This window comes from Macadamia integrifolia, chromosome 4 (genome assembly GCF_013358625.1).
Source record: "Macadamia integrifolia cultivar HAES 741 chromosome 4, SCU_Mint_v3, whole genome shotgun sequence".
Classification (NCBI taxonomy): Eukaryota; Viridiplantae; Streptophyta; class Magnoliopsida; order Proteales; family Proteaceae; genus Macadamia; species Macadamia integrifolia.
In genome coordinates this window covers 4,589,964-4,608,370 of record NC_056560.1, presented here as the reverse complement: position 1 = coordinate 4,608,370, position 18,407 = coordinate 4,589,964, and the positions used below count along the sequence as shown (strand labels likewise).

Sequence of the window (18,407 nt, the reverse complement as noted above, 5' to 3'; positions counted from 1 at the left end):
GGGGGGGGCTAGGTGGGGGATTCAACATTGTCAAGGGAATTTGTTTCACTATTTTTTTCTTTCTGATAATTAGGGATTCATTTCACTGTTTTGGGGTGGCTATTGCCTTTATTTGCTTAAAAAAAAACCTTCTTTATCAGCTCATAGACCACACACAAATCTAGAAAGACCAACTAACTACACAAATTTCTAGGCCAGTAGGATACAATAAATAATTTAAGATTCTGAAGTTCACCATTTTTGCTTGGGGCCTCAGATTTCTGTCACAACTAAAATAAAAATCCTCCCATTAGCTGTCATTTGATAAGGCCACTCAAGTAACTAGCAAGTGAGAACATGATGACAGGAAATCAACAATATACCACTGTATAGATAGCATGGGAGCTTAAGATGAAGAACTTTCTTTTTCACCTGTGGAGTTTTTCATTAAATAGAATTAGTGCGTTTGAGTTCGAGTTCTTAAAATATCTCACATTTTATGAGTATATTTCGTTTTATAGCTTTAAATTCTCAGTGTGTCATTTCTTTCTATTTTTTAAATAGGCAGTAAGATGACTGTCACAGAAAGGATAAGAGGAAGTACAGGTAGAATATGATAGTAATATAGTATGGCTCTACAAAAAGACTGGGTATGGAACTATGCCAATCAACAGGGAATTATGACCAGCCACTGAGAGCCCAGAGGTAATCTTCTGTTGCTTTTTCCAGCTCATTACATCTCTACCAATAACCACACAATCACATCGGTCCAATTCCAAATTTATCCTTGAAGATCTGATTGTTGTTTTACTTCCAAATATCTCTAGTGGCACATTTGAGATAAGATTCAACATGCCACTCGGTAACTATCATTTTTTATCAGGGGAAAGGAACCATTCATGTCACACATGCCCATGGAGCGCTCTTCTAGTGATGGCTTCTGCTGAAAACTCCATCTCTTCCTCCTCCTGAATCAAGATCGGAATGCAGCAATATCTTAGCTCTCACTTTCTCTTTCCAACATCATCAGAATTTTTTTTTTAAATCCTTTTGGTTTTCCATAAAAATTCTTAGTTCATTAAAAAAACATATATAGACAGCTAGCTCAACCTCTTGCAAAGCATTTTTCCACCACAACTTAATCATGTCTAGGAATCTATTAACTCAGTTGCTTAATCTCCAATCTTATGATTAGGAACTTGGAATGTTTACGTACCTGCTTTCTTCTTTGAAACCATAACATAAATCACCCTTCCAAATATCTGACAGCAGAGAGCTTCTGTCACAATGTCAGGAATCGCGAAGACCCAGCAAGTTACAAGTAAATAATCCACATTTTTTAAGCAGGGGACAGATCTCCTCCCCTACTAGAAGCCCAGCTCCAGGTTTGTCCATAGCACCCTGGTTTCAGATCCCTCAACTCTACGATGTAGGTGGTTGTCTCTTGTCTAGGGTAATTGTTTTGTTCAGTTCCCTCAACTGTGTTTCTATTTTGTAAACCTTCTATTTTGAAGACTTGACTGAGGCTATTTAACGGCTCTTGAAGATTTCTTCATGGCTGAGAGATTCAGATGAGGGGTGGGAACCATGGGAAGCCTAAACTATAAGAGGGCCTCCTATCTATCTTCTTCTTTTTCCTCCTCCTTCCATCGATTCTCTTTTCTTTCTTTAATTTCCTGGGTAGATTAAGCATCTTCTGGATTCTATACTAAGGCCGAATGCAAGTTCTTTTACAACCTGTTTTGACTGCTGTGACCTGAGGCTCCGGAGTCCTGACAAGGCTTGCAGCAGCTTTATTTGAAGAGTTTCTGGGTTATCTTCACAACTACAGAACTTCCAGATTAACAGGCCAGTGAAGACCATCTTTTGAAGGATAAATACGGTTCCAAGAAGACCCTTCAATCTTGGCTGCTTGGCAAACAGAGGTCTATTTTCCAAGTTCTTCAAAAGTTTCCTTTTCATGACCTAATCAAGAATTCTCAAATCTCAGTCATCTGTCACCAGTTCAAGCCAGATGTTAAGAGTTTATTAAGACCATCATACACCAGGGTTTCAGCTCCCTCTGAGCTTCCTCTTGTGAGTTATTGGTTTTCTCTAAGTTTGAGCTAAAAATCTCCAGGTTCAAGTATTGCTATTCTGTTCCATTTTCAGAGTATTGTTTGGCGGTTAGATTCAGGTTATTGAGAGATTCTTCTGGGTGTTATTTGAGTCTCAGTTATCAACTACTAGAGGTGTTTGCTGGTGGAACTTTATACCCATTCAACCCTAGCCAATTGGCCTATTTTGTGGGTTTTAGTTACTGGTTTGGGGAATCATTATTGTACTGTGATCAGACCTAGCAGTAAGGTTTTTGGAGTTGTTTGAAGGTCCTATTTGGGATTAAATCACTTGTGATTTGATGTTTCATTCTACTGCTCTACTTTTCTGCTCCTCCTGTTACTTTCCAATGTTTTGGAGTTGGTTGTTGCAGCACCAAAACCTAGTTGAGTAGTCACTCAGCTAACTATTACTTTAAATCTCTATTACACAATCACTATGCTTTACCTCTAACTTTTTCACTTCTCTACTTGTACATTGCACATGTGTGAAAGGATTGATCAGACTCTTAAGATTTGAAGCTCTTACAAGTGCTGATTTCTTGAGATCTTAGTAGTCGCAAAGAGTTGCTGTATTCTATACCACTCCTACATTAGAATTTCCAGTTTCCTATACTCCGCCACTCAATTTCAGCCACCAAAACCCTAGTCTCACTACCATCCGAAACCTATCAGTCGAAACGCAAATGCTAAACCCAAAAAGATGAATCTGATTGTAGCAGTTGCCAGTTGCTCTTTGCCTACTGTTTATATCAAACCCAATGTACTAAACTGCAACGCCTACACTTTTTCCCCTTTTCTAGGGGGATGAAGAGGAAGCCAGACATGTAAACTCTAAACCTAGATTAGTTTCGCCTTCTCTAGCCTATTCCATGATTCCTTTGAAGCCTGTTAAAACATAAACTGCAAGCCTTCAATTTCTGGAGAACCAACTTCAGTCTTCAACTAGGATTCTTTTTATCCCTCGCAGAATCTGCCTACAGTCGCACACTTGGTTAATTGATTAGGGTGTTACTTTCAGAGTACGTTCAAATGAAAGCAGGGGAACATAAAAGAAAGAGAGAGAGAGAGAGAGAGAGAGAGAGAGGGAACAAATATTATCCCTGAACACAGCTAATAAATTCCGATCAAAAAGCATCTCTGTCCATCTTGAGGAACCAGCCAGAAAGCTCCAAAGTAGTGGAGCACGCTGCATGGCTCCGAGAATGAAGCTATAAGCCAAATATACAGCACCAATAGCATGAGAAATTGAACACTAGCTGGACAAACTAAGGACTCCCGTGAATTAATCATTTGTGAATCCAGAGTACACAACACAAAGAACTTCAACTTCAGACAAGAAGATAAACAGAATCAATAACTCACCAATTCTTCATAGAAAAATTTAAAATCAGTGCAATACGGAAGTGCCACCTATCCTTCAAAAGGAATTTTAAGTCCACAACCAAAACAATTAACCATTTAATAACTAGATGCCCACATCCCCATTTAGTTGTGTAAGGCTTAATTGAGTTTAGTAGAGTTGAGTAGAGTTGTCATGCAAGTCAATATAGAATACTAAACAGAGTTCAAAAAATATTCTCTATAACAGTAGAAGGCTAGAAGCTGTAACAAACTCCACAGGAAATATAAATGTGTGCATCTTACCACTTGCCAAAATGATGCAGGAAATGTTTATAATGCACTCCAACAGAAAGGCAATTGTGAATGTTAATGGAACAACACAAAAGATATTGCATTTCACCTTTACAGAGCCAAGCATATCATTCTCCAAATCTCCTTCATGACTTTCAGAGGACCCAGACTGAAGGTTTGAGCGATCAAGCAATTTTAAAATTGCATTTTCATCCCAAACAATCTTTGTCCTGCCATCTGTGCATCTATCTTTATACACATCCCCAAGACCACCACACCTCCTTTTATGCTTGTGCTCTGTGTCTGTAGTTACTTCATCTTTGTTGCTAGAATTTTCTCCAGTACCTTTTCCAGCCACACCAGCAGAATCATTGAAAAGTTCTTCTGTTCCCCAACGTAAAATATCTTCCACCTCTTTTTGAGATCCGGACTTATTCACAAAAAGCTGATCAAGCATCAGCTTCTTCTTTGCAAGCTGCAAGATGCGCTCCTCAACACTAGCCCGTACAACAAGCCTGTACACGAGAAGTCTCTTTGACTGCCCAATCCGATGTGCACGATTCATTGCTTGAATATCAGCATGTGGGTTGAAATCAGAATCATAGATAATGACAGTGTCAGCAGAAGCCAGATTGATCCCAAGGCCACAAGATCGTGTAGATAAAAGGAACACAAATCGACTTTTGTCTTGATTGAAGCGTACAATTGCTGCTTGACGATCTGCCACTGAGACTGTACCATCCACTCTTTCAAATGTTTGAGGTCCATATTCTATAGTCAAGTAATCCTCAAGTATATCAAGAAGCTTAGTCATCTGTGAAAATATAAGTACACGATGGCCTTCTCTACTTAACACCTTAAGCATAGAATGCAACAGTGTCAGCTTGGCAGATGCCTTAATTCGCATTTCCTGAAGGAACTCTACAGATCCAGAGTCAGGCTCGGTACCTTGTATAAGATATGGATGATTGCACACTTTTCGAAGCTGCATAACAATGTTCAGCATTGACTTCTGAGCGACCCCCTTTCCTATGTTACGTAAGATCTGATAATTCTTTGTAAGCAATGCACGATAATATTCTGCCTGGACAGATGATAACTCAACAGGAACCATGCATTCGGTCTTGGGGGGAATATTCTGCATAGCATCCTTTTTAAGTCTTCGAAGCATATGAGGAGCAACAAGTTTTTTCAGCTCTTCCACTTTTTCCGCAGTTGTAAGATCATTAAACTTCTCTTCAAATGATGACAAAGAAGGGAATGAAGCAGGCTGCAAGAAATTCAGCAAGTTGTACATTTCACCTAAGTTGTTCTGCAGAGGGGTACCTGTCAATAGAACACGGTGTTGAAAAGAAAATGTGTTGAGCAAGCTGAAAAGTTTACTGCCCGAATTTTTCAGACGATGACCCTCATCAACCACGAGAACCTCCCATGGAACCCCACGCAAATGGGAGAAGTCAGCAAGCACCATCTCATAAGTAGTCAAAAGAACATTAAATTTGTATGACTTAGTTCTCTTGTTTAACACATTTGGATCACTCGCATGCCATTCATATTGACGAATAATAGATCTTGCTTTTGCACAGCCATGATACTCCACAACATTCAGATCTGGGGCCCATAATGCAAATTCAGCAAGCCAGTTAGGCATTGTGGACAGAGGAACCAAAACTAGACAAGGAAGACACACTTTGAACTCAAAATATAAAGCTGACATAAAAGCACAGGCCGACACAGTTTTCCCCAGCCCCATCTCATCAGCGAGGATCACATTTTTAGATCTATGCCAGCATTTACGCAACCAGTTCAAAGCTTCTAGTTGATGTGGAAACAGGAAACCTCCTTTAAGCTCCTCGGGTTGCGCTTCAAGAGAAATGATCTCGGTTTGCTGACACTTACTCTTTAGAAGATCATCCACAGCTGAATCTTTGGCCACTGTTTGGGATTCAAAGCACTTGAATTCAGCAATCAGATGCGAAGATTTCTCAATGGCAGGTTCATCTAATTTGTCCCATGTGCATTCATCATAATGGAGACCACACCATTTTACAAAAGCTTCAGTTGTGCCATCCATGCAAGTACGGAGGGCAATCACTCTTTGTGGTTGGAACCATTGTTCTTGACAAAGATTTATCAGTGCTCTTCCATGCTTTGCCTTGTAATTCTCTAGTTTTCTTTTTGCTAGAACTTTCAATTGCGATTCAGAAACCCAGCTGTTATGAATGTGAGATTGCCCAACCCACTTGACCAAAAATTCATACAAGACTGTATCTGTCTGTACTGGAGCAGATTCCTTCAAGGCCGACTCATGCATCTTGTTTTCTCCACTGTCATTCAATCTTATCTCCTTATGCTCATCTTTCATGTCTTTAGCATCTGAAGATACATTTATTTTGCATGCTCTTGGCATCAAACAATTACCACCAATATCCAAACTAGCACGTACAACAGCAGCGTTCTCTTCTGACACTGCCTTTTTAGTTATTTTTTCCCCATTCTCCTTGTCTACAGCCGATCCATTTCGAACTTTAATACTTGAGGCCATAAAACTCTGAAGCTTGAAAGGTCTTCTTGTTAATCCCATGGAATTTCCCCCTCCACCGCCTTCTTTTGCACATCTTTTATAGACATGTATCTTATCTACTTTGGTATCACTCTTGGTGCTTTTTCCCTTATCAACAGGGTTTTTCGAATCATGGCATCCCTCAGCAAGAAGATCAGCATTCTTAAAATCTACAAGTTTACCACTAGAAGACGAATCCTCTAATGCCCTGTCACAATTATCTAGAACAAGTATATCTTGAGAAGGCAGGTTATTTGCAGCCCCTGAACAGTTGTTTCCAGATGCAACATGAGAAGAAGTTCCGGGGGAAGCAGAAAATTTGATTGGTTGACTGAGACAGGAAGAAACTTTTCCACTACTTTGAACTCGACACCCAAGAATCCGATCAACCTGCTAGATAAATGCATAATCACAGTACTGTAAAGAAATAACAGGCACAAGAAATCCAGTAAACAGATGATACTTTGAGCCAAAGTCACACACAACTATTGCCTATATCTAACAGAACCATGATAGTTATTCAGGCAATCTAATCTGAATGTCCATTTAGTGCCTATATCTAACAGTTATTCAGGCAATCAAATCTGAAGGTCCATTTAGTATTTACCTGTTGAACCTCACAAGGAACATTTTCATCACATGTCACCATTTTTTCTTCTTGACCCCTTGTTTCATCTAAGGCATGTGTTGAGGGTGATATTACCTCAGGGATCCTCTGTGCAAGACCAATATATAAAAATAAATAAATAAAGATACAGACAGGAAAACTGTGAGAAAACCATAATGTTCCCCCAATAAGCAACAATATAGAAACGATAATTTCATATAATTATGCTCATATACAACATAGAAGCCACATAGAGGATAAATCAATGTAATATGATATAATAATGGTGGTAATGACCTAATATGAGAAAACCAACATATAATAAACAACACATAAGATAATATAAGCATATTCATTAAAAATAAATAAATAAATAAACATAAAGCAACGTAAACTCATGAAGAGTCAACAAGGCATGTTGTCTCCTTCAACCAAAGAATGTGCTTCGTCACCCGGGCGGTGTGACACCTAGACAACTACGGGCAACAAATGGAACATATCTCTACTTATAACAGCAATACATATGAAATTTGGGATCAGGGCTAGAAGTTTGAATATGCAGTGAAACTAGTATAGGATAAGAATGAAACAGAATACCATGTCCCAATTAAAATGAAAACTGGTAAAACGGTCTTATAATCACATGGTTTCACATAAGGTTGTTGAAACTCTCCTGAATTCTTTTGTATGTCAAGATGGTAGAAATAATGAATCTGGATAAAACAGATAATGAGGGAGAGAGAGTACATACACGCATCAGCTCATGCTTTTTGTGTGTTTTTTCATGCAATTTTCAAACAACTATACTGACAACTGAACACATCAGATTGGTTGGAAATTTTACCCATGGGTAGACATTCTTGTAGACAATATGTCCAAATTTGGGGCTCTGGCTAGCATGGTAGAACCCTACCAAGCAAGGGCCTGGTGGAACCATGCTAGAAAGAGAAGTTTAGGGAAAGGAAGAATCAACGAGGCCAGGTTGAGCTTGCTCATTCTCATAACAATTTGATGGTTCCTTATCTCAAAAATACACTTTAAATGCTCAGAGTTAGCTGCACACTGTAATGAAATGACTACTTTCAATGATAAGATCACCAAGCTCAACAAGTCATGTGTCTTTGAGCACGTGATTTCATCTCTAAGTTCATTATGAATGAGCACTAGACTCAAGTATTTGGAAAGAACCAAATGGAACAATGCTCCTATTAGTATAGCTGTATAGGCAGCCATAGTGAGAAGTAAGTAATTTAATTTCAAAGTGCATGACAAGAGATAATAAAGGTCAGCATTATGAGAAACCACAAAACTTGCATTGTGAAAACCTTTTACGCTGAAATAAAATATATATATATATATATAAAAATAAAAAAAAATAAAAAAAAAAAAAACTGAATTAGAGGAAAACGATGTAGTTGCGTTAAAAGCCTTTTTTTTTTTTTTAAGTTGGCCAAAATAAACATTAGAAAGAAAGAAAAGGTACCTTATCTTGTTGCTGCACTAGAGAAGATTTTGTTCCGAGTACCTCCTTCAACATAGATACCGAAACCTGATGGTCAACTGAATTATATATTTGGCAGTGTTTACTAGTTTCAGGACCTGCAGATGTTGATTTGGATCCAACCTTGAGAGAAAAATTTACAGTAGAATTTCCCTTGACAAATCTCGTTTTATCATCTCTATCTTCCTTGTTAACTTTTCTCTTCTTTTTCTTGGCTGTCTGACAGGCATGACCGGAAGTCAGTATGAGCTTGTTTGTTGGATTTCCATTATTACACAGAGAGTCAGACCTTCTCTCAGCAGGTTCAGCATTTGGCTCAGGGTCTAAAACCGTACCAGAAGACTGGACTTCATTAGCAAGAGAATTCGACTTCCTGTCAGCAGACTCATCTGCACAATACAAGCTGGGTTTCTCCTCAATGTCAGTATTTCCAGCAAATTCATCTGCACGACACAAGCTGGGTTTCTTCTCAATGTCAGTATTTCCACATGATGAAATAGCTTCTCCATGTCCACCCTCAGACAAGTGTCTTGATTTTGTGCTACAAGACACATCCATATAGGAAGAATCTGACTTGTTTTCAACAGATGGAACCGAATGAGAAAATGTAAGTTTCACTTTACTGGATGATCTTTTTGCTGGAACTGAACTTTCCATACGTGATTCCTTGTGAGAGCTAGATGACTTAATTCTTGTCTTAGACTTATCAGAAATAATTTTTGCTCTTGCACGTCTTGAAACGGACTCTGTATGGTTTGCGGGCTTTACAAGATCATTTCGCTCACAGCAGTTTGGACATAGCCACTTACCTGGAGGAGTACGCTTCAAGAATAAAATTTAACAAAAGATTAATGTTGGACACTCATACATTGGAACAAAGGTTTAAAATGCATAACACAAATTGGGAAAATCACCATGAGACCAATATATACCTTCAGAGGGGGATTAAGGCACTGAAGATGATAGGTTCGAGGGCAACTATCACAACACAGCAAGTTGCCACCAAGATCACAGATTACACATTCGAAGTAGTACTGAAAACACAAAAAAGAATGGACCACAGGTTAAAAGCAGTTTCAAAAGGCAAAACTTTAGGTGCATGCAGCAGATGATGCCATTAAGAACAAATCTGGAATCAGCCAAGGCAAAATATACAAAACCACAGAATCTCAGTCAATGTGAAAACAAACTCTTTGAGTGACCTCAATTTTGAGATAAAAGTGTATCTAGGGGTGAATACATTTGAGTAGGCCCAATAGGTGATCCAAGTCCAGCCCATGCCCAGCTGAGATGCATCACGAAAGCAAGTTGGAGGAGCAGCAGTTTACTCAATTGATCGAAAGCAAGACCCAGCCGCAGAAGCACCCGCAGCATGGCGTGGTAGGAAACAAAGGCAGAGGAAGAGGCTAAGGCGGCTAAAGCAAGGGCAAAGGCAGCGCTCCCTAAGGGCCCCTACCTCTATAGTGGCAAGGGCAAAAGCAGCATCGAAGGAAGAAGCAAATCACATTAAATGATGCCAATGCCAGGCCAGCTTAAGAGATTCATAATGCCTTGGAGGTCATACTCATCTCGTCTATGACAGAACAATGGCAATAGAAATTGACTTTCTCATCTCCAAGGATAAGCAAAATCTTAAGTTCAATCAATTGTTCATTCCTTGACAAAACTATACAGTACCTACTGAAACATGCCTAGTCACTTGATGCATAACCGATTTGGGTTGGGTCTGATTTAGTTCAACTATGAACTAATTTTTGCTCCAATCCAGTCTCTGTGGTCCAGTTTAATTGTGGGGCCCAATGGTTAGACGTATAAGGGAGTTTTCTTTTTGGTCCATAGTTTACTTAGATGAAATTTATCCAGGTCATGAGACCCAGTTTGAAGAAGTTTTATAGGCTTGCAGTATCTAGAATTCCTGAAAATCAGGAATCTCATCTCCAAGACAATTCTGTTTCTAGAGTTCCAAAATTTAAGGAATCCTTATCTGCAGCATGTCATGGGTTCAGTTTAAGGGCTCTTCTCTTTATTATTTTATTGTAATAGTTGGTTGGAAATACAATTAAACATTCCAATCCAGTTAAAAATCTGTTTTCTTTATTTATTTGAGTACCTAGTCAGTACTCTCTGTTGCATCCTACGATTGGGAGTTTTAATTAGATTATTTTCTGCTATTTAGTCCATGTTAAGTCATCATTAGCTAGAGTCATTTATTATTTGATTATGAGTGAACTAGTGAAGTCTATTTTTTATTAATATATTGTAAGCGGCACAGTCTCCATAAGGTTTTGATTAATGGATTGATTTACTTTCTTTTGTTAGTGTGGTTGCTGCCTCCTTTCTCTCTCTCTCCCACAAGATCTGGTTTCCCCCTTCTCCCTCGACCTGTGATCTCTCTTTTCACTTCTCATTCTCTTTCTGTTTCCCACCACCAGCAGATCGATCTAACCGATCTGCATCACATGCACTTTTAGCCCCAAGAACTAACAGAAGAATTTTAAGTCATGTGCACTCTTAAGCCAACATCTCATATTCCCATGTATATATACCTTTAGCAAAATTTTGACTTAACAGAGTGAACACTCCAGGGGCCAAATCATCCCATGTACATGGAGCTTTGAGTATAGATGGTACACTCCAACCCCTGATGCCATAGATGTATGGTAATGGAACAGCAAAACCTCAAACTTTTCCACATTTGATCTGTTATTCCAAATTATTTTAAACTCTTTCATACAAGGACAGGTTTATCACCGGGAATGCGCCATCCCACATCAAATATAATGTACAATGCAATTGACCAGCTCACGTACTTCAGCAACTTCATTCAGACCTGAAATCCAGGTAAACCCTAGTTGACCTCTGCTAACACATCAACATGAAGTAAGCTGTATCCAATTAAAGAACTTGAACTTAAAGGTCTTGCATATTTATGTCTTGGCAAATCCTTTAAGAAGGGACAAATCGGAGGGAAAAAAAGGATCCTGATACAGCTATCTGAACTTCCAATCACTGTATAGCAAGCAAAGGTGGCCCAACAAGCTCCTGGAAACCGCATCATCCTTTCATATCAAACCATTCTAACCAAAAAGTACTTCATGGATGTTCATTGTCAGCCCATGGAAATCATCATTCGCTATCAGGCTGAAACTCTAAACAAGTTTGAGTGGATTCAATTTATTAACAAGATAAGGAGTCGGGTAAAATACCAGAAAAACCACATGGGCCTCCCATTAGCAATAAATGTTGAGTTAACCCAAACTTGCAGGAGAATACTAAGACCTGTAATGCAAGTCATAGCCTCATAGGATATAGCTGGAATGAACTTCCCCTCATTGCACACAAAGAGTTGGTAATTTTCTCTGAGAAACCAAACCTTTGAAGAGATCCATGTTGTCAACAATAAGATCTGATCACAAGATCAATGTGCCTGGGGCAGAAGAATGGACAAGATCACTGAAAAGGCAGTGATCAACTTTACGAAAAAATAGGATGACCTACAGTTACAAGACTAATACTACAAAAAATGACACTGTCAAGTCAGCTGCAGGAATCCTATTCCATATTCCTGTACAACATTTTAAACAAGAAACCATTTCTTACTGGGACCACAGATTGCAGCCTAATCCACCCCCCCCCAACCCAAAAAAAAATCTGGGTGACCAATCATACAAGTTTCGAAGCAAAAAAGCAAACATGAAGTGACAACACAATGGATGCAACTGGGAAAAGCTGTTTATAGTATGACACTCCTCAGACCCCACAGTGGCGAGAGCCTCGTGCACTGGGTACACAATTTTTATCTTGGTAGCCCAAGAACCAGTGTGGCATCAGCTAAAACAATAGCTATATCTTATGAATACAGGTGTCACCGTATGTATGCACAATGTAAATTAAAACAGCACGTAAGGTAATGAGGATCAGAAATTGCTTACTTTGGGTAAACGATAAAGAGCAAAGAAGAGAACTCACCCCATCATTTCCTTTCTTCTTGTTTGATGACTGACCTGCGATGAGATCATTTTTCATCCCGCGTTTAGCAAGAGGATGGTGGTTCTTAGGAAATTCTGAAGGAACAGACTTTCCTTCTTTACCATCAGGTCGACCTTGTCCGTATTGAATATCACTTTGCAGCCTGCGTTTAGCAGGAAGAAGGTTCCTCAAAGATTCTGACGGAACAGAATTTCCAACTTTACCAGTGGATTGATCTGGCCTACACGAAAGTCTCTTCCTTTTGCGCTTCAGGACCCAGTTTCTATCAATCATTTTATTATTCACAGAACTGTTTTCTTTCATCTTCAGATCCCTGGTCCTACATTGATAATTTAAAGTATACAGAAGCATAACATTGACTTAATGAGTGGGAGCAGGAACTGGACCTTCATATGGTAATCAAGCCACTGACTTAATGAGTGGAACCAGGAATCCAAACCTTCATTCAAGCCACAGCAGAGCCTCTCTTTTCAAATCCTATTAAGTTCAAAGGTACGAAACTCATTAAAAAAAAGAGTCAAACAACAGAAATATTACCCAAAATAGGTGCAATAGAAAATATGATTACTGGGAAACCAGTTCCTGAATGTTGGTAACTTCCAAAGGCATTTACATGAACTAAAAATTGAAGAAGTTTTACGAAAAAAACATTTGAGTAATCACTCCTTTTAATCATACAAACTTTTTTACGTTTTATATCAATCACATATTCTACTATAGTGAGAATAAATAACTATTGGCTAATATCTGGAAAAGTAAAATAGAAGATAAAGTGAAACAATGAACAAGCCTTCTAATAGGATATAAGATTAACCACATCTCTTATTCACCCATATATTTTCAGGTTTTTACATCCTTCACATATTTTACTGTTGAACATAAAATGGCGAAAAAAATGCTAAAATCCACAAAAGAGTTCTGCTACCCTTTTAATGTTTTATCTGAAAAATATGCAAATTTTCATTTTTTTTTTTTTGGGATGAATAAATAAATTTATACCCAAAGCGAAAAGAAAATACAAGGGAAAAATGGGCGGGAGGGGAGGCTTAAGCCAACAAGGAAGAGCCAACCCCAGGGGGAACAAAGCAAAAGGCAACAAACAAAAAAATTACAGCAAAAACCAAATCAGCAACCAGCAACAGGGCTAGAGGACCGAACCAGCAACCAAAACCACAGCAAGGGAGGAGAGGGAGAAGGCCAAGAGGAGGAGGTGGGAGTGGGGGAGGAGGTCAAGTGGAGGGGGCAGGGGCTGGGGTAAGGCACCAGGAGGAGATTATGTGGTCATTTCTAGAGGAAAGGGGGATCAAACGAGATCGAATGGAATGGAGGGATTGGATTTTTGAGGTAACATCAAAGTAGATGGCTTTCCAAATCATTTCCGGGGAACGGGAGTTGGAAGACCATTTGGGAATGTTACGCTCCATCCAAAGATGAGATATAGTAGCAGAGAAAGCTAACTTACCAATGGTGTCGCAAATGGAGGAGCCGCCAAATGTTATGTCAACCCAAATATATTCCCTCTCAAAGGGGAGAATGGCCCTAGGAGAAGACCAGCAGCAAGCAAGAACAGTTTTCCACACTAGGGTGGAGAGGGGACAAGAGAAGAAGAGGTGGGGGATATTTTCTTGACCAAGGGGACAAAGGCAACAGGAGGGGTTGACCTGGATGTGACAGTGAATAAGGAAGGACTACGTGGGGAGGCAGTTAGAGAGGCATCTCTAGGTGGTGAAACTGTGACAGGGACTATGGCCTTTGAACCAAACGAGATTACGCCATGGAACAACCGGGCCAGAGGATCTGACAAAGGACCAAGCAGAGGTAGAGGAGAACAACCTATTGCAAATTTTCATTTTAACATTCCATTGTACAAGCTACAAGGAAGATCGACAGAGACATTGCTTGCTAACCAAACATATTCACTGCTGGCACTTTTAGAGTCTCTCCAACATATTTGTTATCTATTGTTAATCTCAACTCTCATGCTAATAACTGTCAAACTAGATGTACATTAAAACTTCTCCCCACCCAAAGCAGTTCACTAAAAACTGTCAAAACTAGAACCGAAAACCCTTTCTCATAGCTGAAGTTACTTCAATGACGGCTGGAAAAAAGTGTTACCAAAAGCACATTCATCAAATATCTAGCTTAATGTCTCCCCTCCCAGATTTCCTTAATATGGCTTCAACCTTAGATTTGTTAACATTTTCTATCAAGTGTGGCTGTCATTCACCCATAGAATGAATCATATAGGAACAACAAACCTCTTGATTATTAAATATCAACTGTCACCTCGCTAAATTTGATTTGATACAGTTAAACCCCATTGCTTTGTTCATGAAATCAGCAGACCCTGCAAATCTTCATATCTCCCTCCTTCAAAATATCAAACTCTCTAGTAGATTGGGAAAAATCCATCCTGAAGCAGTCAGGCACCAAAGCCCCAAACAGCCCCTAGGAATCATTTCCATATTTGCTATTACCAGCAACACTCTGCAGGAGAGTACAAATCAGAACTGAACAACATTTGGCAAATGGGTAACTATTTTTAAACGAGTTAATAGTGAAATAAAATTCCATAGATGGCTACAAGAATATCTGCTATCAAAATATCAATATTAGACAGGGATAGAGCACTAGGATCTCAGCGAATCTATTAACCATAAGGATAATGGCATTAAAGTAAGTGGTAGAGCCAATGAAAAGTTAAAGGGGAAAATGAAAGAGACCCCAATGTTTTCACTATCCACCATTTAAAGGATTGACTCATTTTATTTTATAGCAAAACAAAGTTTAATTTCCCCAGTCAAACATTTAGAAAAGTAACACACAAAGCTCTTCGATAATTTAATACCAAACTGTTCAAATTTATTGAATAATAATCTTGATAGTTACAGTAATGCATTCTCTTTCACTGGTTAACACAACCCAACAATAGTTTGTCAATTCAATGGAGGAGATGAGTACGCCATTCCATGGATGAGGACCCAATCGTTGCTCCAGGTTTCACAATGTTTAAGAGAGTATGGAGTTTGGACATCCAGCAGTTCACCACCCATAGAGTAAATTCAAAATGAATAAAAAGCAACCAAAAGTAGAATAAGGGGGGAGACACACACACACACACACACACACACACACAGAGTGAGGCAACTAGGTGTCACTCATGACTACTCAATCCCAAAATGATACGACAAAGGCACAGTGAATGAATAGGTAAACCAATTGCTACTTCAAAAGTCATAAAGAATAGCCATTTGATTGTCCTTTCAGAAAGCTACCTCTACCTATTACTGTCAATAAGAGTGCAACCAACTTTTGAAGATGGGGGCAGCAACAAACCCCCAATCTCAAAGGACTTCGAAGTACCAAGGAAACTTTTAAGCAACTGAAAACGGAAAAGGGTCATGTATAGAATCTTTAGCTATTACAAAAAAAAATTTCTAACACCATTAATTCATCAATTACTATGAATGAAGAGTATGAAACTGCAACCAAGCTGATGTTCAATTATAAAACCCGGCCCTGCTCAAGTTCAGGTGAACAGCATTACAGAAGGAAACACGATTCCACGAAAAACCGATCAAATCAAGCGCCTTCAATAATACAACCTGTTTGACTGCATCAGAACACGAACAGAAAAAAGTACACCATCAACAGGACTTTGGACAAGGCCAGCAAGGGGGATTCTAGAAGGAGTAAATGCAATTCATTCCAGATAAGCAAACTCTTTAGCTTAGTAATTCATACTACAGCTATGACCAAAGATCTCCTGGGCACAATGCACTCAATATCAAAAAAAAATCTTGGGAACCTCAAAACTATTGCTTATTTAGTTATTTAAAATAAGCAGCAGTTGCAAAAGAAGATTATCAAAGAGAAATTTGCAGCCAAAATAGAGTGCACTGTTTCTATTGTATCATATTTTAAAGCATGCCCAGCTGAAAACCATTAATAAAACTGTAGGTGCTCAATGACTCAAAAATATGGTGTTAATTTCTATATGTTTTTCCTTCACTCACAATGATCCAGAGAAGGAAAAAAAAATAAGTGATGACTTTGTCCTAATTTTAAATTCAAAGGTTACAAGAATCTACACTTCTATTTAACAGCCAACCACTAGAAACCTCTCAAATTCAAGTCCGCCAAAAGAAGCATTCTGTAGCTTCAAACTTAAATTTCAGTATCAAGTCCACGTTTTTCACTAACATTCCCAAACGCATATCATAAATACAACAACAACAACAACAACAACCAAAGCCTAATCCCAACTTAATGGGGTCGGTTACATGGAGGTTGCAAGCAAGGACGAACACAAGGATCCATTCATGTACCAATATAAACGCCTATCATGAATGAAGCAACAAAAGACAGTTTCACTGCCATGCAAATGCCTATATACCTTTATGGCAAACAGACTTCAAATAATTATCGTTATTCAACCCAACTAAAGCCAACACATAATCAGTAGCTACTCACCACACAACCAACTCAAAAGCCCAACTCCCTCAATTCCCACAAAAGAAAAATATGGAATTTCAAGAAGAGTGCAAAAAGGACAAACACCAGAGAAACAACAATACTTAAAATTATCTACAGATATTCAACTACAATGACACAAAAAAAATAAAAAAAATAAAAAACAGAAAACAGAAAAAACTACACAAAATATGAAAACAGAACTCACCAGATTTAGTTAGAACTACAGAAAACGGAATTACCCACCAAAAGACCTGCGGAAAAATGAGGGAATACAGAACAAAGTTCATCCAAATGGAACAAAAACTACAAAATCCTTGTGTGGAATTGAATACTGGGAACAGGGGAGTGGGATTAAACAACACTGAAGAAGCGATTGACCAATAGAGCTAGCGAGATTGCAGGATGAAATTAGGGCACGGAAGAAGATGATAAACGGCAGAAACGAGAAAGGAGAGAGCGGTGAAATCAATAAATAGAGAGAGAGACATATGATACGGATTCCCGGGGTCATAGGACGAGGGGGGTGATACCGACTTGTCAGGATTGTATGTTGTGGGAGCCGGAGCAAACGCCATGCCCAATTGCATTGTGCCACGTTGCACCAGCAGGAGGCATGTTCGCTATTCGCGAGGCGATTTCTCTTTTTAATAATGTTTTCTTCCTTTTTCGAGTCATTGCTGTCGCTGTTGAAGAGAGAGAGTAGAGAGATGAAAGAGAAAGAACAAGAAAGAGTGAGAGGAAGAAATTGAGTTCTCAAATCTCTCATAATCGCCATTATCGATTGCTTATTGCTCCCTGGGTTTTGAATAATGCGAGTGTGTTTTCTAACCTCCTTATTTCCAGCCTTTTTAACCTCCACTTTATGAAGAACAGTTATTCAAATTTTATTTTATTTTTTTTTCTTCAGGAGATCAACACGGAAAAACTTTTTTTTTTTTTCCCGATGGATTTGTTAGGACTTGAGGAATGGAACAGTAACTATTTGTGGCCAGACCACAAGTAAATGGAGTTCTCATTCAATCTGCCCCTCTTCAATGTTCAATCCCTTCTTATCTATTAAAGTTTTGCAAGAAACTTAGTTTATTTAAACTTTTGGAATGGTAATTCTCTATGAAATAATGAATTGCACCCCATTGGTTGGTATAAGGTTTGTACTTCCAAATCGATTGGAGGTTTTGGGTTTAAGAACTTCTGAAACCCAAAACAAGGCATTCCTCCTTAAATTAGAGTGGCGCCTCATTTGCAGTAGGGAATCCATATGGGCCACTATTTTATCTTGCAAATACTTTCCTAATATATCCCTTTCCACCCGGATACCTTGGATAAAATAGGTTTTGCCACTTGGAATGGTACTGTTAGTATTTTACCTACGATCTCTAAAATGATTCGGCGTAAAATTGGTAATGATTGCAATACTAAACTTTGGAATGATATTTGGATTCCCATTCACTCAAGCCCTCTCCACTCTATGCAGCAACCGGTATCACCTATGCCCCTCTTTATGTATGGTAAGTGATTTAACAAGTGGGAATTATCGGAGCCCCTTGCTTACTTTTT

At 38.8% G+C, this 18,407-nt stretch overlaps 1 protein-coding gene across 6 annotated transcripts in view; it reads right to left on the bottom strand.

Moving 5' to 3' along the window:
• Positions 1 to 17,674, bottom strand: part of LOC122076559 (protein CHROMATIN REMODELING 4-like) — an 81,971-nt gene extending 64,297 nt beyond the window's left edge. The window contains exons 1-8 of one of the 6 annotated variants that reach the window (XM_042641922.1): positions 17,056 to 17,674; positions 14,633 to 14,861; positions 12,811 to 12,848; positions 12,351 to 12,690; positions 9,314 to 9,415; positions 8,364 to 9,203; positions 6,881 to 6,988; positions 3,820 to 6,666 (exon numbers count right to left, since the gene is read on the bottom strand). In XM_042641922.1, coding sequence (XP_042497856.1) covers positions 3,820 to 6,666; positions 6,881 to 6,988; positions 8,364 to 9,203; positions 9,314 to 9,415; positions 12,351 to 12,674 — 4,221 coding nt within the window. In that variant the 5' untranslated portion in view covers positions 12,675 to 12,690; positions 12,811 to 12,848; positions 14,633 to 14,861; positions 17,056 to 17,674. Of the gene's footprint in view, positions 1 to 3,819; positions 6,667 to 6,880; positions 6,989 to 8,363; positions 9,204 to 9,313; positions 9,416 to 12,350; positions 12,849 to 14,632; positions 14,862 to 17,055 lie in introns of those variants that run through there. The other 5 variants (XM_042641919.1, XM_042641921.1, XM_042641923.1 and 2 more) reach the window with 5 other exon arrangements.
• Between the last annotated feature and the right edge of the window lie 733 nt (positions 17,675 to 18,407).